Raw genomic sequence first — 22,994 nt, 5'->3', positions numbered from 1 at the left:
CTCTACTGCCTCCCTACACACGGTCCCCTGGCCTCTACTGCTACCTCCCTACACATGGTCCCCTGGCCTCTACCGGCTCCCTACACACGGTCCCTGGCCTCTACCGCCTCCCTACACACGGTCCCCTGGCCTCTACCGGCTCCCTACACACGGTCCCCTGGCCTCTACCGGCTCCCTACACACGGTCCCCTGGCCTCTACCGGCTCCCTACACACGGTCCCCTGGCCTCTACCGGCTCCCTACACACGGTCCCCTGGCCTCTACTGCCTCCCGAAACACGGTCCCCTGGCCTCTACCGCCTCCCCGAAACACGGTCCCCTGGCCTCTACCGCCTGGCTACACACGGTCCCCTGGCCACTACTACCTCGCTACACACGGTCCCCTGGCCACTACCGCCTACACACACGGTCCCCTGGCTCTACCGCCTCCCTACACACGGTCCCCTGGCCTCTACCGCCTCCCACACACCGTCCCCTGGCCTCTACCGGCTCCCTACACACCGTCCCCTGGCCTCTACCGGCTCCCTACACACCGTCCCCTGGCCTCTACTGCCTCCCTACACACCGTCCCCTGGCCTCTACTGCCTCCCTACACACCGTCCCCTGGCCTCTACCGCCTCCCTACACACCGTCCCCTGGCCTCTACTGCCTCCCTACACACCGTCCCCTGGCCTCTACCGCCTCCCTACACACGGTCCCCTGGCCTCTACCGCCTCCCTACACACGGTCCCCTGGCCTCTACCGCCTCCCTACACTACGGTCCCCTGGCCTCTACCGCCTCCCTACACACGGTCCCCTGGCCTCTACCGCCTCCCTACACACGGTCCCTGGCCTCTACTGCTCCCCACTACACACGGTCCCCTGGCCTCTACCGCCTCCCTGTGGCGGGCCTGGCGCAGTGCACGCTGACACGGTCACCAGGTGTGCTGTGTTTCCTCAGACACATTGGTGAGGCTGGCTTCCGGGTTAAGCGAGCAGTGTGTCAAGAAGCAGTCGGCTGGGTCTACATACTGCTGTTTTCACTGGGACTCTACACGGTTCTCGACCGTCGCCCCTCCCGAGTCCGTGCGGGAGTTGCAGCGATGGGACCAGACTATAGCTATATATATATTTTTTTGTTGTAAATGTCTTGCGGGCTGGGTTGAAGTGCCCGGTGGGCCGGATGCTACTCCTTTAGCCCCTCCCTCTATTTCACACTTTATTTTGTCTGTCCAGATGAGACCCTGAAGCCCGGCCCCCAGTCGTGGCACTGCTGCCACAAGCTGATCTACGTACGACCCAACCCCAAGACTGGTGTGCCCATCGGACACTGGCCCATTCCTGAAGGCTTCTGGCCCGACACGAACTCCCCCACCCTGGTAAGAGAGTGTCTCTGTCTGACACGCGCGGCTCGTTGTCTGGTGTGTTTTTCTCTGATGTTCCTGTCCCCCCCCCCCCTCTCTCTCTCTCTCTCCCAGCCCCCTCGCTCGGCCCACCCCCACGTGCGTTTCTCCTGTCTGGACTCAGAGCCCATGGTGATTGACAAGGTTCCCTTTGACAAGTACGAGCTGGAGGCTTCACCTCTCACACAGTACATCCTGGAGAGGAAGTCCCCTCATACCTGCTGGCAGGTACGCAACATGATACACTACACACCCGGTACTACACACAGTACTACACTACACACCCGGTACTACACACAGTACTACACACCCAGGACTACACACAGTACTACACTACACACCCGGTACTACACACAGTACTACACTACACACCCAGAACTACACACAGTACTACACTACACACCCGGTACTACACACAGTACTACACTACACACCCGGTACTACACACAGTACTACACTACACACCCAGAACTACACACAGTACTACACTACACACCCGGTACTACACACCCAGAACTACACACAGTACTACACTACACACCCGGTACTACACACAGTACTACACTACACACCCGGTACTACACACCCAGAACTACACACAGTACTACACTACACACCCAGAACTACACACAGTACTACACTACACACCCGGTACTACACACAGTACTACACTACACACCCGGTACTACACACCCAGAACTACACTACACACCCAGAACTACACACAGTACTACACTACACACCCGGTACTACACACAGTACTACACTACACACCCAGTACTACACTACACACCCAGTACTACACACAGTACTACACTACACACCCGGTACTACACACAGTACTACACTACACACCCGGTACTACACACAGTACTACACTACACACCCAGTACTACACTACACACCCAGTACTACACACAGTACTACACTACACACAGTACTACACTACACACACAGTACTACACTATGCACCCAGTACTACACACAGTACTAAACTACACACCCGGTACTACACACAGTACTACACTACACACCCGGTACTACACACAGTACTACACTACACACCCAGTACTACACACAGTACTACACTACACACCCAGTACTACACACAGTACTACACTACACCCAGTACTACACTACACACCCGGTACTACACACGGTACTACATTACACACCCGGTACTACACACCCAGAACTACACACAGTACTACACTACACACCCAGAACTACACACAGTACTACACTACACACCCAGAACTACACACAGTACTACACTACACACCCAGAACTACACACAGTACTACACTACACACCCGGTACTACACACAGTACTACACTACACACCCAGTACTACACTACACACCCAGTACTACACACAGTACTACACTACACACCCGGTACTACACACAGTACTACACTACACACCCGGTACTACACACAGTACTACACTACACACCCGGTACTACACACAGTACTACACTACACACCCAGTACTACACTACACACCCAGTACTACACACAGTACTACACTACACACCCAGTACTACACACAGTACTACACTACGCACCCAGTACTACACACAGTACTAAACTACACACCCGGTACTACACACAGTACTACACTACACACCCAGTACTACACACAGTACTACACTACACACCCAGTACTACACACAGTACTACACTACACACAGTACTACACTACACACCCGGTACTACACACAGAACTACACTACACACCCGGTACTACACACAGTACTACACTACACACAGTACTACACTACACACCCGGTACTACACACAGAACTACACTACACACCCGGTACTACACACAGTACTACACTACACCCAGTACTACACTACACACACAGTACTACACACAGTACTACACTACACACCCGGTACTACACACAGTACTACACTACACACCCGGTACTACACACAGTGCTACACTACACACCCGGTACTACACACAGTGCTACACTACACACCCAGTACTACACCCAGGACTACACACATTGCTTCACTACACACACAGTACTACACTACACACCCAGGACTACACACAGTACTACACTACACACCCAGGACTACACACAGTACTACACTACACACCCAGTACTACACACAGTACTACACTACACACAGTACTACACTACACACAGTACTACACTACACCCAGTACTACACTACACACCCGGTACTACACACAGTACTACACTACACACCCGGTACTACACACAGTACTACACTACACACCCGGTACTACACACAGTGCTACACTACACACCTGGTACTACACACAGTACTACAATACACACCCGGTACTACACACAGTACTACACTACACACCTGGTACTACACACAGTACTACACTACACACCCGGTACTACACACAGTACTACACTACACACCCGGTACTACACACAGTACTACACTACGCACCCGGTACTACACACAGTACTACACTATGCACCCGGTACTTCACACAGTACTACACTACACACCCGGTACTACACCCAGGACTACACACATTGCTTCACTACACACACAGTACTACACTACACACCCAGGACTACACACAGTACTACACTACACACCCAGGACTACACACAGTACTACACTACACACCCAGTACTACACACAGTACTACACTACACACAGTACTACACTACACACAGTACTACACTACACCCAGTACTACACTACACACCCGGTACTACACACAGTACTACACTACACACCCAGTACTACACACAGTACTACACTACACACCCGGTACTACACACAGTACTACACTACACACCTGGTACTACACACAGTGCTACACTACACACCTGGTACTACACACAGTACTACACTACACACCCGGTACTACACACAGTACTACACTACACACAGTACTACACTACACACACAGTACTACACTATGCACCCAGTACTACACACAGTACTACACTACACACCCAGTACTACACCCAGGACTACACACATTGCTTCACTACACACACAGTACTACACTACACACCCAGGACTACACACAGTACTACACTACACACCCAGTACTACACACAGTACTACACTACACACAGTACTACACTACACACAGTACTACACTACACACACAGTACTACACTACACACCCAGTACTACACCCAGGACTACACACAGTACTACACTACACACCCAGGACTACACACAGTACTACACTACACACCCGGTACTACATCCGGTACTACACTACACAGCCTGGTATCCTCACCCGGTACTACACACAGTACTACACTACACACCCGGTACTAAACCCGGTACTACACACAGTACTACACTACACACCCAGTACTACACCCAGTACTACACTACACATCCAGTACTACACCCGTTACTACACTACACACCCAGTACTACAACCGGTACTACACCCGGTACTACACACAGTACCACACTACACACCCAGTACTACACACAGTACTACACACAGTACTACACTACACACACAGTACTACACCCAGTACTACACACAGTACTACACTACACACCCAGTACTACACTACACACACAGTACTACACCCGGTACTACACACAGTACTACACTACACACCCGGTACTACACTACACACCCGGTACTACACACAGTACTACACACAGTACTTCACTACACACACACAGTACTACACACAGTACTACACTATGCACCCAGTACTACACACAGTACTACACTACGCACCCAGTACTACACTACACACCCAGTACTACACACAGTACTACACTACACACCCGGTACTACACTACACACCTGGTACTACACTACACACACCCGGTACTACACACAGTACTACACCCGGTACTACACTACACACCCGGTACTACACTACACCCGGTTCTACACTACACACCCGGTACTACACACCCGGTTCTACACTACACACCCGGTACTACACTACACACCCGGTACTACACTACACACCCGGTACTACACTACACACCCAATACTACACCCAGTAGTACACTACACACACCCGGTACTACACCCAGTACTACACTACACACCCGGTACTACACTACACACCCGCTACTACACCCGGTACTACACCCAGTTCTACACTACACACCCAGTACTACACACAGTACTACACTACACACACCCGGTACTACACCCAGTACTACACTACACACCCGGTACGACACACAGTACTACACTACACACCCGGTACGACACACAGTACTACACTACACACCCGGTACGACACACAGTACTACACTACACACCCGGTACTACACACAGTACTACACTACACACACCCGGTACTACACCCAGTACTACACTACACACCCAGTACTACACCCAGGACTACACACATTGCTTCACTACACACACAGTACTACACTACACACCCAGGACTACACACAGTACTACACTACACACCCAGGACTACACACAGTACTACACTACACACCCAGGACTACACACAGTACTACACTACACACCCAGTACTACACACAGTACTACACTACACACAGTACTACACTACACCCAGTACTACACTACACACCCGGTACTACACACAGTACTACACTACACACCCGGTACTACACACAGTGCTACACTACACACCTGGTACTACACACAGTACTACACTACACACCTGGTACTACACACAGTACTACACTACACACCTGGTACTACACACAGTACTACACTACACATCCGGTACTACACACAGTACTACACTACACACCCGGTACTACACACAGTACTACACTACACACCCGGTACTACACACAGTACTACACTATGCACCCGGTACTACACACAGTACTACACTACGCACCCGGTACTACACCCAGGACTACACACATTGCTTCACTACACACACAGTACTACACTACACACCCAGGACTACACACAGTACTACACTACACACCCAGGACTACACACAGTACTACACTACACACCCAGTACTACACACAGTACTACACTACACACAGTACTACACTACACACAGTACTACACTACACACAGTACTACACTACACACCCGGTACTACACCCAGTACTACACTACACACCCGGTACTACACACAGTACTACACTACACACCCGGTACTACACACAGTGCTACACTACACAACTGGTACTACACACAGTACTACACTACACACAGTACTACACTACACACACAGTACTACACTATGCACCCAGTACTACATACAGTACTACACTACACACCCAGTACTACACCCAGGACTACACACATTGCTTCACTACACACACAGTACTACACTACACACCCAGGACTACACACAGTACTACACTACACACCCAGTACTACACACAGTACTACACTACACACAGTACTACACTACACACAGTACTACACTACACACACAGTATTACACTACACACACAGTACTACACCCAGGACTACACACAGTACTACACTACACACCCAGGACTACACACAGTACTACACTACACACCCGGTACTACATCCGGTACTACACTACACACCCGGTACCTCACCCGGTACTACACTACACACCCGGTACTAAACCCGGTACTACACACAGTACTACACTACACACCCAGTACTACACACAGTACTACACTACACATCCAGTACTACACCCGTTACTACACTACACACCCAGTACTACAACCGGTACTACACCCGGTACTACACACAGTACCACACTACACACCCAGTACTACACACAGTACTACACACAGTACTACACTACACACACAGTACTACACCCAGTACTACACACAGTACTACACTACACACCCAGTACTACACTACACACACAGTACTACACCCGGTACTACACACAGTACTACACTACACACCCGGTACTACACTACACACCCGGTACTACACACAGTACTACACACAGTACTTCACTACACACACACAGTACTACACACAGTACTACACTATGCACCCAGTACTACACACAGTACTACACTACGCACCCAGTACTACACTACACACCCAGTACTACACACAGTACTACACTACACACCCGGTACTACACACAGTACTACACTATGCACCTGGTACTACACACAGTACTACACTACACACCCGGTACTACACACAGTACTACACTACACACCCGGTACTACACACAGTGCTACACTACACACCTGGTACTACACACAGTACTACACTACACACCCGGTACTACACACAGTACTACACTACACACCTGGTACTACACACAGTACTACACTACACACCCGGTACTACACACAGTACTACACTACACACCCGGTACTACACACAGTACTACACTACACACCCGGTACTACACACAGTACTACACTATGCACCCGGTACTACACACAGTACTACACTACACACCCGGTACTACACCCAGGACTACACACATTGCTTCACTACACACACAGTACTACACTACACACCCAGGACTACACACAGTACTACACTACACACCCAGGACTACACACAGTACTACACTACACACCCAGTACTACACACAGTACTACACTACACACAGTACTACACTACACACAGTACTACACTACACACACAGTACTACACTACACACCCAGTACTACACCCAGGACTACACACAGTACTACACTACACACCCAGGACTACACACAGTACTACACTACACACCCGGTACTACATCCGGTACTACACTACACACCCGGTACCTCACCCGGTACTACACACAGTACTACACTACACACCCGGTACTAAACCCGGTACTACACACAGTACTACACTACACACCCAGTACTACACACAGTACTACACTACACATCCAGTACTACACCCGTTACTACACCCGGTACTACACACAGTACCACACTACACACCCAGTACTACACACAGTACTACACACAGTACTACACTACACACACAGTACTACACCCAGTACTACACACAGTACTACACTACACACCCAGTACTACACACAGTACTACACTACACATCCAGTACTACAACCGGTACTACACCCGGTACTACACACAGTACCACACTACACACCCAGTACTACACACAGTACTACACACAGTACTACACTACACACACAGTACTACACCCAGTACTACACACAGTACTACACTACACACCCAGTACTACACTACACACACAGTACTACACCCGGTACTACACACAGTACTACACTACACACCCGGTACTACACTACACACCCGGTACTACACACAGTACTACACACAGTACTTCACTACACACACACAGTACTACACACAGTACTACACTATGCACCCAGTACTACACACAGTACTACACTACGCACCCAGTACTACACACAGTACTACACTACACACCCGGTACTACACTACACACCTGGTACTACACTACACACACCCGGTACTACACACAGTACTACACCCGGTACTACACCCGGTACTACAAACACCCGGTACTACACCCGGTACTACACACACCCGGTACTACACACCCGGTTCTACACTACACACCGGGTACTACACACCCGGTACTACACTACACACCCGGTTCTACACTACACACACCCGGTACTACACACCCGGTACTACACTACACCCGGTACTACACTACACCCGGTTCTACACTACACACCGGGTACTACACACCCGGTACTACACACCCGGTTCTACACTACACACCCGGTACTACACTACACACCCGGTACTACACTACACACCCAATACTACACCCAGTAGTACACTACACACACCCGGTACTACACCCAGTACTACACTACACACCCGGTACTACACTACACACCCGCTACTACACCCGGTACTACACCCAGTTCTACACTACACACCCAGTACTACACACAGTACTACACTACACACACCCGGTACTACACCCAGTACTACACTACACACCCGGTACAACACACAGTACTACACTACACACCCGGTACGACACACAGTACTACACTACACACCCGGTTCTACGACACACAGTACTACACTACACACCCGGTACGACACACAGTACTACACTACACACCCGTACGACACACAGTACTACACTACACACCCGGTACGACACACAGTACTACACTACACACACCCGGTACTACACCCAGTACTACACTACACACCCAGTACTACACTACACCCGGTTCTACACTACACACCGGGTACTACACACCTGGTACTACACACCCGGTACTACACTACACACCCGGTACTACACTACACACCCGGTACTACACTACACACCCGGTACTACACTACACACCCAATACTGCACCCAGTAGTACACTACACACACCCGGTACTACACCCAGTACTACACTACACACCCGGTACTACACTACACACCCGCTACTACACCCGGTACTACACCCAGTTCTACACTACACACCCAGTACTACACACAGTACTACACTACACACCCGGTACTACACTACACACACCCGGTACTACACACAGTACTACACCCGGTACTACACTACACACCCAGTACGACACAGAGTACTACACTACACACCCGGTACGACACACAGTACTACACTACACACCCGGTACGACACACAGTACTACACTACACACCCGGTACGACACACAGTACTACACTACACACCCGGTACTACACACAGTACTACACTACACACACCCGGTACTACACCCAGTACTACACTACACACCCAGTACTACACTCGGTACTACACTACACACCCAGTACTACACACGACACGCCATACACAACACCAATACAACACAAGGTGGGCTTGTTTGTTTGTGCTCTCACTCAGTTCCCCTCTCCCTCCCTCATCCTCTAGGTGTTTGTAAGTAACAGTGCCAAGTACAGTGACCTGGGCCAGCCCTTTGGCTACCTGAAGGCCAGCACGGCTCTCAACTGTGTCAACCCTGTCCCCTACAACTACCCTGTTGTACTGCCTCTACTGGGTAAGCCCTGGTCCCTGTCCTAATACGCTAACTACCCTGTTGTACTGCCTCTACTGGGTAAGCCCTGGGCCTCGTCCTAATGCTCTAACTACCCTGTTGTACTGCCTCTACAGGGTAAGCCCTGGGCCCTGTCCTAATACGCTAACTACCCTGTTGTACTGCCTCTACTGGGTAAGCCCTGGGCCCTGTCCTAATACGCTAACTACCCTGTTGTACTGCCTCTACTGGGTAAGCCCTGGGCCCTGTCCTAATGCTCTAACTACCCTGTTGTACTGCCTCTACTGGGTAAGCCCTGGGCCCTGTCCTAATGCTCTGACTACCCTGTTGTACTGCCTCTACTGGGTAAGCCCTGGGCCCTGTCCTAATACGCTAACTACCCTGTTGCACTGCCTCTACTGGGTAAGCCCTTGGCCCTGTCCTATGCTCTAACTACCCTGTTGTACTGCCTCTACTGGGTAAGCCCTGGGCCTCATCCTAATGCTCTAACTACCCTGTTGTACTGCCTCTACTGGGTAAGCCCTGGGCCCTGTCATCCCTGTTGTACTGCCTCTACTGGGTAAGCCCTGGTCCCTGTCCTAATACACTAACTACCCTGTTGTACTGCCTCTACTGGGTAAGCCCTGGGCCCTGTCCTAATACGCTAACTACCCTGTTGTACTGCCTCTACTGGGTAAGCCCTGGGCCCTGTCCTAATGCTCTAACTACCCTGTTGTAATGCCTCTACAGGGTAAGCCCTGGGCCTCATCCTAATGCTCTAACTACCCTGTTGTACTGCCCCTACTGGGTAAGCCCTGGGTCCTGTCCTAATGCTCTAACTACCCTGTTGTACTGCCCCTACTGGGTAAGCCCTGGGCCTCGTCCTAATGCTCTAACTACCCTGTTGTACTGCCTCTACTGGGTAAGCCCTGGGCCTCGTCCTAATGCTCTAACTACCCTGTTGTACTGCCTCTACTGGGTAAGCCCTGGGCCTCGTCCTAATGCTCTAACTACCCTGTTGTACTGCCTCTACTGGGTAAGCCCTGGGCCTCGTCCTAATGCTCTAACTATGCGGTTCTGCTGCCTCTGATCTACTTGGTATGACCCATCCAAATTCTTTCGAGAACAGTTCTCCCAATGCTCTTCCCGGAGAGATGCTGTCCTGTAGGTTTTTCACTCCAACCCTAATCTACAGCGCCTGATTCTAATACATATCTGGTTGATAAAGACTGATCAGGTTAATTACAACTGTGGGTTGGAGTGGAAACCTACAGGGGGGTGTATCTCCAAGGACAGGGTTGGAGGCCCAGGGCCCAGTTTCCCATTAGCGATGGATCTTAGGCTTACGACGGTTTTAACGATCGTTCCTTCAACAGCCGAAGATGGTAACGTGCATTATTCCCAAAACGTAACGCACAGAGTGCGGTCGCTTAAGTGCATCGTTGAGGCGTGTGACGATACTGATAGGATTGAAATGAAGGCAGCGTTGCTCGTTGGATCCACTTCCTCTGTTCAAATCTGACCTTAACATCAGTCCACAATACAGACGACGGATCAGAAATTGTCACCTATGGCTGAAAACCTTGAGGCTGCTTATTCTAATGCTCTATAATAATACATTGACTCCAGATTTGGCACATCATTACGCATGTTTTTACACATTAAATATATTGAGGCAAACATTTCTGACAGTAGCCTAACAATTGGCAAAATAAAACTCAATTTAAATGAACATGACATTGATTTCAATGCGATTTTAAATATTTAGTTCTATGTAGGCTATACTGTGTTTGTTTTTAATGCAGTCCTCTGTTGTTGTTGTTTTTTTTAATCATCTTTTAATCCTTCACTTGTTTGTAACAATTTGCCAAAAAACGTAAACTTTTGTATTTTTATTGAACTTTGTTCTGAAGTTATCGATGGTTACAGAGAGACCGATAAACATCTTTAGTCCGTTTTAGAGAAGATCTCATTCATATAAAGTGACGCGGAAGGGGAAGAAAAACAAACATCTAACAACGTTGTTCTCCGAGTGGTCAGAGGCAATCACTAAATAGTGTTTTCAAGTGCAACTTCATTAACAATGGTTTTGGGTAACAGCTCAGAGATTTAACAACGCTACTTCGAAGGTTCTCACAAAGAACTTAGCCTTTTAGATGGTTCAGGGAAACTGGGCCCTGACCTTGTGTCTAGAAAAGGCATCCCTGTCCTCATGAGCCCTAATGTAGTGCACCACGTTGCCCCACCAAGCCAGCAGAGGGCAGTAGTGGTTATGATACAATATACTTTATTGTCCATTTACATGGAAATTCATTTTGTGAAGACAGCATACACACACTTTTTTATTTTTATTAGTTCACCTTTATTTAACCAGGTAGGCCAGTTGAGAACACGTTCTCATTTACAACTGCAACCTGGCCAAGATAAAGCAAAGCAAACACTGTAATACATTCTATATGGAAAACATCTGGTAATATGATAATTAATGTCTCTGGCCATAGTGGTCACACTCTACCTCTCCTAAATCCTGCTCTGTATGTGTTGCAGATGACTTGATCCGGGTGCACAAGTTCAAGCCCACCATTAAATGGCGTCAGTCATTTGAGAACTACCTGAAGACCATGCCTCTTTATTACATTGGGGTAAGTCAACGGCTGAATGTCAAACCAGCCCCTCGGCACTCCCAGTTACGTGATCACGTTCAACCTACGCCATAGGCACAAGTCTCCCAAAGCTGAGGGAGTGAAAATGATAGATGGTGTAGGGTCTAATTCAGAGGTTCCCAAAAAAGGTCATGAGAGAATTTCAAAAATCCAGAGAAAAATATAAATATTTACATTCATACACTAACGTTCAAAAGTTTGGGGTCACTTAGAAATGTACTTGTTTTTGAAAGAAAAGCAAAAAAAATGTTGTCTTTAAAAGAACATAAAATTGATCCAAGATGGCGTAGCAGTGAAGACGTGTTTTGTTCGTCCTCTCGTGTACTTTTTGTATTTTCCGTATTTCAATCTCTTTTCGTTTTTTTTTATTATACCTTCTGGTAACCTGCCTCACCCAATGTGATACGGTATCGCTATTATTTTTCACTTTAGAACACATTTTCAAGAACCTCTAGAAGCTAACCAGCTAACTAGCTACAAGCTATTTAGTCATTGTTAGCCACTGCTAGCGGCGTTTACCTTCTTGCACAGATACCAGCCCTGTTCTTAGCCTGGATAATACTCGCTAATCTACCAGTATCGGACTGTCTCTCCACAACAACGCCGGATTCCTGCCGTAATCCCTGGGGCCAATACTTCTAATCTTCACAGCTAGCTTGCACCCTCAGTGGCACCCAGTACCGAAGCTATCCCTGAGGCCCACCTCCCGGCCTACTCAGCTGTTCACCCGAACCTCTCTCATACACGGCTAGAGCCCAATACTCCACCGGATCCTTGCTGTAAACTCTGAACCTTGGCACCGGATCACCGCTGCTACCGATTGGCTATAGTGGCTGACGCCACTGCCACAAAGCTATTACCAGTTAGCCGTGAGCCAGGCACCTCTCCCGGCTATTAAACAAAATTCTACAATACCTCTTTCGCCATCTGGCTTGTATTCTCTGTTGACAAGGCCCCCCGCCGCACCACCACATCTGATCTGCCGACGAATACTCCATCCGCTGTGCCTTCAACCGGCCCCAGTCTGAGCAGACACCCCCCTACCACCCCCGGGCTACTAACTTTACATGCCGTGTCGCCCGTGTTCTAGCGTAGTGGCGGCTTCCCTGTTCCATCTAAGGCTGCCCCCCGGACACTATGATCACTTGGCTACATAGCTGATGCCTGCTGGACTGTCCATTAATCACGGTACTCCATTGTGTTTATTTATGTTTTATCTGTCGGCTGAAGAGCGAACTCAGGCTCTGTGTTCCTTGTCCCCAACGCTCTAGGCGACCAGTTTTGATAGCCTTTAGCCGCACCCTCATCCTACTCCTCCTCTGTTCCTCGGGTGATGTGGAGGTAAACCCAGGCCCTGCATGTACCCAGGCACCCTCATTTGTTGACTTCTGTGATCGAAAAAGCCTTGGTTTCATGCATGTTAACATCAGAAGCCTCCTCCCTAAGTTTGTGCTAAAGCAGTGAGTAAAACAGTCTGCCAACCCTGATGTCCTTGCCATGTCTGAATCCTGGCTTAGGAAGGCCACCAAAAATTCAGAGATTTCCATACCCAACTATAACACTTTCCGTCAAGATAGAACTGCCAAAGGGGGAGGAGTTAGCCTGCAAAGTTCTGTCATACATTCCAGGCCCAAACAGTTCGAACTTCTAATTTTAAAAATGAATCTCTCCAGAAATTAGTCTCTCACTGTTGCCGCCTGCTACCGACCCCCCTCAGCTCCCAGCTGTGCCCTGGTCACCATCTGTGAATTGATCGCCCCCCCCCCATCTAGCTTCAGAGTTTGTTCTGTTAGGTGACCAAAACTGGGATATGCTTAACACTCCGGCAGTCCTACAATCTAAGCTAGATACCCCCAATCTCACACAAATCATCAAGGAACCCACCAGGTACAACCCTAAATCTGTAAACATGGGCACCCTAATAGACATTAGCCTGACCAACTTGCCCTCCAAATACACCTCTGCTGTCTTCAATCAGGATTTCAGAGATCACTGCCTCATCGCATGTATCCGCTACGGGTCCGCAGTCAAACGACCACCTCTCATCACTGTCAAATGCTCCCTAAAACACTTCTGTGAGCAGGCCTTTCTAATCGACCTGGCCCGGGTATCCTGGAAGGATATTGACCTCATCCCGTCAGTTGAGGATGCCTGGTCATTCTTTAAAAGTAACTTCCTCACCATCTTAGACACGCATGCTCCGTTCCAAAAATGCAGAACTAAGAACAGATATAACCCTTGGTTTACTCCAGACCTGACTGCCCTCGACCAGCACAAAAACATCCTGTGGCGCACTGCAATAGCATCGTATAGTCCCCGCGATATGCAACTGTTCAGGGAAGTCAGGAACCAATACACGCAGTCAGCTTTTTCAAGCAGAAATTTGCATCCTGTAGCTCTAACTCCAAAATGTTCTGGGACTGTAAAGTCCATGGAGAAAAAGAGCACCTCCTCCCAGCTGCCCACTGCACTGAGGCTAGGTAACACAGTCACCACCGATAAATCCATGATAATCGAAAACTTCAACAAGCATTTCTCAACGGCTGGCCATGCCTTCCTCCTGGCTACTCCAACCTCGGCCAACAGCCCCGCCCCCCGCAGCTACTCGCCCAAGGCTCCCCAGCTTCTCCTTTTACCCAAATCCAGATAGCAGATGTCCTGAAAGAGCTGCAAAACCTGGACCCATACAAATCTGCTGGGCTTGACAATCTGGACCCTCTATTTCTGAAACTGTCCACCGCCATTGTCACAACCCCTATTACCAGCCTGTTCAACCTCTCCTTCGTATCATCTGAGATCCCCAAGGATTGGAAAGCTGCCGCGGTCATCCCCCTCTTCAAAGGGGGAGACACCCTGGACCCAAACTGTTACAGACCTATATCCATCCTGACCTGCCTCTCTAAGGTCTTCGAAAGCCAAGTCAACAAACAGATCACTGACCATACCTTCTCCGCTGTGCAATCCGGTTCCCGAGCCAGTCACGGGTGCACCTCAGCCACGCTCAAGGTACTAAACGATGTCATAACCGCCATCAATAAAAGACAGTACTGTGCAGCCGTCTTCATCGACCTGGCCAAGGCTTTCGACTCTGTCAATCACCATATTCTTATCGGCAGACTCAGTAGCCTCTGCTTTTCTAATGACTGCCTTGCCTGGTTCACCAACTACTTTGCAGACAGAGTTCAGTGTGTCAAATCGGAGGGCATGTTGTCCGGTGGAGGTACCACAGGGTTCAATTCTCGGGCCGACTCTTTTCTCTGTATATATCAATGATGTTGCTCTTGCTGCGGGCGATTCCCTGATCCACCTTTACGCAGACGACACCATTCTGTATACTTCTGGCCCTTCCTTGGACACTATCCAACCTCCAAACGAGCTTCAATGCCATATAACACTCCTTCCATGGCCTCCAACTGCTCTTAAACGCTAGTAAAACCAAATGCATGCTTTTCAACTGTTTGCTGCCTGCACCCGCACGCCCGCCTAGCATGACCACCCTGGATGGTTCCGACCTAGAATATGTGGACATCTATAAGTACCTTGGTGTCTGGCTAGACTGTAAACTCTCCTTCCAGACTCATATCAAACATCTCCAATCTAAAATCGGCTTTCTATTTCGCAACAAAGCCTCCTTCACTCACGCCGCCAAACTTACCCTAGCAAAACTGACTATCCTACCGATCCTCGACTTCGGCGATGTCATCTACAAAATAGCTTCCAATACTCAGCAAACTGGATGCAGTTTATCACAGTGCCATCCGTTTTGTTACTAAAGCACCTTATACCACCCACCACTGCGACCTGTATGCTCTAGTCGGCTGGCCCTCGCTACATGTTCGTCGCCAGACCCACTGGCTCCAGGTCATCTACAAGTCTATGCTAGGTAAAGCTCCGCCTTATCTCAGTTCACTGGTCACGATGGCAACACCCACCCGTAGCACGCGCTCCAGCAGGTGTATCTCACTGATCATCCCTAAAGCCAAAACCTCATTTGGCCGCCTATACCTTCCAGTTCTCTGCTGCCTGTGACTGGAACGAATTGCAAAAATCTCTGAAGTTGGAGACTTTTATCTCCCTCACCAACTTCAAACATCTGCTATCTGAGCAGATAACCGATCGCTGCAGCTGTACATAGTCCATCGCGATATAGCCCACCCAATTCACCTACCTCATCCCCATATTGTTTTTATTTACTTTGCTGCTCTTTTGCACACGTTCATCTGATCATTTATCACTCCAGTGTTAATCTGCTAAATTGTAATTATTCACTCCTACCTCATGCCTTTTACACACAATGTATATACAATGTATATACAGTGCCTTGACTAAAGCCTCAGGCTCATTAGCATATTCGGCCCCTCTTAAACTTTCTCAGATTTTCAAAATATGCTTTTGACCTTTTGACACATTTCAGGCTTCAAACATAAAGATATAAAACTGTATTTTTTTGTGAAGAATCAACAACAAGTGGGACACAATCATGAAGTGAAAGCTTGATGGAAAAATACATTTATTGGAGGACACCGGGCGGACACGTATTTCAAATCTTTTTTGCCCAACAAATCAAAAACTGAAAAAAAGGGCTTGGGTGTGCAAAATTTTTTTCATGCCCCTTGGTTTTGCCTGAAGTTAATACTTTGTTTTCTTTCGAGCGCCACCTTTTGCTGCGAGAGCATTTAAGTTAATAGCTTTTGTAAGCTGTAAGTCGCTTGGGGTATGTCTCTATCAGTTTTGCACATCGAGAGACTGAAATTTTTTCCCATTCCTCCTTGCAAAACAGCTCGAGCTCAGTGAGTCTGTTGTAGTCACAGTTGGATGGAGAGCATTTGTGAACAGCAGTTTTCAGTTCTTTCCACAGATTCTCGATTGGATTCAGGTCTGGACTTTGACTTGGCCATTCTAATACCTGGATATGTTTATTTTTGAACCATTCCATTGTAGATTTTGCTTTATGTTTTGGATCATTGTCTTGTTGGAAGACAAATCTCCGTCCCAGTCTCAGGTCTTTTGCAGACATTCTTCCAGAATGGTCCTGTATTTGGCTCCATCCATCTTCCCATCAATTTTAACCATCTTCCCTGTCCCTGCTGAAGAAAAGCAGGCCCAAACCATGATGCTGCCACTACCATGTTTGACAGTGGGTATGGTGTGTTCAGGGTGATGAGCTGTGTTGCTTTTACGCCAAACATAACGTTTTGCATTGTTGCCAAAATGTTCAATTTTGGTTTCATCTGACCAGAGCACCTTCTTCCGCATGTTTGGTGTGTCTCCCAGGTGGCTTGTGGCAAACTTTAAACAACACTTTTTATGGATATCTTTAAGAAATGGCTTTCTTCTTGCCACTCTTCCATAAAGGCCAGATTTGTGCAATATACGACTGATTGTTGTCCTATGGACAGAGTCTCCCACCTCAGCTGTAGATCTCTGCAGTTCATCCAGAGTGATCATGGGCCTCTTGGCTGCATCTCTGATCAGTCTTCTCCTTGTATGAGCTGAAAGTTTAGAGGGACGGCCAGGTCTTGGTAGATTTGCAGTGGTCTGATACTCCTTCCATTTCAATATTATCGCTTGCACAGTGCTCCTTGGGATGTTTAAAGCTTGGGAAATCTTTTTGTATCCAAATCCGGCTTTAAACTTCTTCACAACAGTATCTCGGACCTGCCTGGTGTGTTCCTTGTTCTTCATGATGCTCTCTGCACTTTTAATGGACCTCTGAGACTATCACAGTGCAGGTGCATTTATACGGAGACTTGATTACACACAGGTGGATTGTATTTATCATCATTAGTCATTTAGGTCAACATTGGATCATTCAGAGATCCTCACTGAACTTCTGGAGAGAGTTTGCTGCACTGAAAGTAAAGGGGCTGAATAATTTTGCACGCCCAATTTTTCAGTTTTTGATTTGTTAAAAAAGTTTGAAATATCCAATAAATGTCATTCCACTTCATGATTGTGTCCCACTTGTTGTTGATTCTTCACAAAAAACATACAGTTTTATATCTTTATGTTTGAAGCCTGAAATGTAGCAAAAGGTCGCAAAGTTCAAGGGGGCCGACTACTTTCGCAAGGCACTGTAGATTTTTTTTCTTACTGTGTTATTGACTTGTTTATTGTTTACTCCATGTGTAACTCTGTGTTGTCTGTTCACACTGCTATGCTTGATCTTGGCCAGGTCGCAGTTGCAAATGAGAACTTGTTCTCAACTAGCCTACCTGGTTAAATAAATAAAGTATAGTCGTTGTAAATTACTAATGTAGCTGGAAATGGCAGATTTTTTTTGTAATTAAAAAAAATGGAGCATCTACATAGGCGTACAGAGGCCCATTATCAGCAACCATCACTCCTGTGTTCCAATGGCACGTTGTGTTAGCTAATCCAAGTTTATAATTTTAAAAGACTAGTTGACCATTAGAAAACCCTTTTGCAATTATGTTAGCACAGCTGAAAACTGTAGTTCTGAATAAAGAAGCAATAAAACTGGCCTTAGACTAGTTGAGTATCTGGAGCATCAGCATTTGTGGGTTCCATTACAGGCTCAAAATGGCCAGAAACAAAGACCAATGCTGATGCTCCAGATACTCAACTAGTCTAAGGCCAGTTTTATTGCTTCTTCAATCAGAACTACAGTTTTCAGCTGTGCTAACATAATTGCAAACATTAACAATTCCAACATTAAAAATGTCTACACTGTGTTTTCTGATCAATTTGATGTTTTAATGGACAGAAATATGCTTTTTCAAAAACAAGGACATTTCTAAGTGACCCCAAACTTAAACGGTAGTGTTAGCCCCTAGCGGTGGATAACGTGGCTGCCGCGGTGGCGATATATCCTCCGCTAGAGGCTAACGTGGCTGCCGCGGTGGCGATAGATCCTCCGCTAGAGGCTAACGTGGCTGCCGCGGTGGCGATAGATCCTCCGCTAGAGGCTAACGTGGCTGCCGCGGTGGCGATATATCCTCCGCTAGAGGCTAACGTGGCTGCCGCGGTGGCGATATATCCTCCGCTAGAGGCTAACGTGGCTGCGGCGGTGGAGATATATCCTCCGCTAGAGGCTAACGTGGCTGCCGCGGTGGAATTAGGTGACATCGTTATGTATTTTGGTTGCGATGTGTGGTCTTGATGATGCCTTCTCTACTCTTCTGCAGTCCCTCCGGAAGGCGCTAAGGATCATGGGAGCTCCTAACCTCCTGGCCGACAACATGGAGTATGGTCTGAGTTACAGTGTGGTGTCCTACCTCAAGAAGCTCAGCCAGCAGGTAGTGTGTCTGTGTGTCTCTGTCCCGTCTGTCTGTCCGTGCGTGTGTCTCTTGGTGAGTGCAAACTGTCTTGGTTTCCATTCACTCTTCCTTCCATAACCATCCATGTATCTCCTCCCCAGACCAAGATAGAGTACGAGCGGCTGATAGCATCTTTAGCTAAGAAGGTGGCAGCGGAGGGTGGCATCAAGGTGCGTGACCGTGGTGGGGACATCTCTCTGGCCCAGCGCAGAGACTTCACTCAGCTTCTGGCCAGCATCACAGGAGAGACGGCCGCCCTGCCCCTGGAGCTGAACTCTAAGGAGTTCTCTGGCTTTCAGCTGGCTCCTCTCAACAAGGTCAGCAGCACCGAACGGCCCTTAGCTGTGATGCTTGAGGATGAAGACGTCATGTTATCTCTAGAGATGCTCACGTAGAGATACTGTGTAGATCAGCCGTGATTCTCTGTATGGTGTAAAGTCTACGTTTCTATAACATATTTGTACGTGTGTAATCATGGTGCACTGTACACCGGTACCACGGTAGTACGACAGCACCAAATCGTTATGATACCAACATTGTTAGATACTACCCCCCTGAAAACAGTGAGTACCGTTTCATATAATACTACACCCCCTGACTGACTGTAGTACCGTTTCATATGATACTACCCCCCCCCTGACTGACTGTAGTACCGTTTCATATGATGTACTACCCCCCCCTGACTGACTGTAGTACCGCTTCATATGATACTACCCCCCCCGACTGACTGTAGTACCGTTTCATATGATACTACCCCCCCCTGACTGACTGTTTCAGATACCGACTTTCATATGATACTACCCCCCTGACTGACTGACTGTATATGTATCGTTTCATATGATACTACCCCCTGACTGACTGTAGTACCGTTTCATATGATACTACCCCCCCCTGACTGACTGTAGTACCGTTTCATATGATACTACCCCCCCCTGACTGACTGTAGTACCGTTTCACATGATACTACCCCCCCTGACTGTAGTACCGTTTCATATGACTGACTGTAGTACCGTTTCATATGATACTACCCCCCATGACTGACTGTAGTACCGTTTCACATGATACTACCCCCCCTGACTGACTGTAGTACCGTTTCATATGATACTACCCCCCTGACTGACTGACTGTCGTGACTGTAGTACCGTTTCATATGATACTACCCCCCCTGACTGACTGTAGTACCGTTTCATATGATACTACCCCCCTGACTGACTGTAGTACCGTTTCATATGATACTACCCCCCCTGACTGACTGTAGTACCGTTTCATATGATACTACCCCCCCCCTGACTGACTGTAGTACCGTTTCATATGATACTACCCCCCCTGACTGACTGACTGTAGTACCGTTTCATATGATACTACCCCCTGACTGACTGTAGTACCGTTTCATATGATACTACCCCCCCCCCCCCCTGACTGACTGTACCCCCCTGACTGACTGTACCGTTTCATATGATACTACCCCCCCCCCTGACTGACTGTAGTACCGTTTCATAGGATACTACCCCCCTGACCTGACTGACTGTAGTACCGTTTCATATGATACTACCCCCCCCCCGACTGACTGTAGTACCGTTTCACTATGATACTACCCTGACTGTAGTACCGTTCCCCCCCCCCCTGACTGACTGTAGTACCGACTTTCATATGATACTACCTCCCCTGACTGACTGTAGTACCGTTTCATATGATACTACCCCCCCCGACTGACTGTAGTACCGTTTCATATGATACTACCCCCCCCTGACTGACTGTAGTACCGTTTCATATGATACTACCCCCCCCCTGACTGACTGTAGTACCGTTTCATATGATACTACCCCCCTGACTGACTGTAGTACCGTTTCATATGATACTACCCCCCTGACTGACTGTAGTATCGTTTCATATGATAGTACCCCCCCCTGACTGACTGTAGTACCGTTTCGTATGATACCCCCCCCGACTGTAGTACTGTAGTGATTACATGATACCGTTTCATACCCCCTGACTGACTGTAGTACCGTTTCATATGATACTACCCCCTGACTGACTGTAGTACCGTTTATGATACATATGATACTTCATATGATACCCCCCCCCTGACTGACTGTAGTACCGTTTCATATGATACTACCCCCCTGACTGACTGTATTTACCGTTTCATATGATACTACCCCCCTGACTGACTGTAGTACCGTTTCATATGATACTACCCCCCCCCCGACTGACTGTAGTACCGTTTCATATGATACTACCCCCCTGACCTGACTGACTGTAGTATCGTTTCATATGATACTACCCCCCTGACTGACTGTAGTACCGTTTCATATGATACTACCCCCCTGACTGACTGTAGTACCGTTTCATATGATACTACCCCCCCCCCCCCCCTGACTGACTGTAGTACCGTTTCATATGATACTACACCCCCCCTGACTGACTGTATACCGTTTCATATGATACTACCCCCCCTGACTGACTGTAGTACCGTTTCATATGATACTACCCCCCCCTGACTGACTGTAGTACCGTTTCATATGATACTACCCCCTGACTGACTGTAGTACCGTTTCATATGATACTACCCCCCTGACTGACTGTAGTACCGTTTCATATGATACCCCACCCCCCCCCCCGACTGACTGTAGTACCGTTTCTGTAGTACCGTTTCATATGATACTACCCCCCCCCTGACTGACTGTAGTACCGTTTCATATGATACTACCCCCCCCCCGACTGTACATATGATACTGACTGACTGTACCGTTTCATATGATACTACCCCCCCCCCCCTGACTG

At 48.3% G+C, this 22,994-nt stretch overlaps 1 protein-coding gene across 1 annotated transcript in view; it reads left to right on the top strand.

The window, feature by feature from the left end:
* Positions 1 to 22,994, top strand: part of ints6 (integrator complex subunit 6) — a 57,694-nt gene that overhangs the window by 28,467 nt on the left and 6,233 nt on the right. The window contains 6 exon segments of the mRNA XM_064976954.1: positions 1,215 to 1,357; positions 1,457 to 1,609; positions 10,165 to 10,291; positions 12,815 to 12,909; positions 20,079 to 20,189; positions 20,312 to 20,527. Coding sequence (XP_064833026.1) covers positions 1,215 to 1,357; positions 1,457 to 1,609; positions 10,165 to 10,291; positions 12,815 to 12,909; positions 20,079 to 20,189; positions 20,312 to 20,527 — 845 coding nt within the window.

Source organism: Oncorhynchus masou, chromosome 10 (assembly GCF_036934945.1).
Source record: "Oncorhynchus masou masou isolate Uvic2021 chromosome 10, UVic_Omas_1.1, whole genome shotgun sequence".
Taxonomy (NCBI): Eukaryota; Metazoa; Chordata; class Actinopteri; order Salmoniformes; family Salmonidae; genus Oncorhynchus; species Oncorhynchus masou.
Note: the sequence above shows the minus strand (reverse complement) of the source record. Positions and strands in the feature narration are given on the sequence as shown.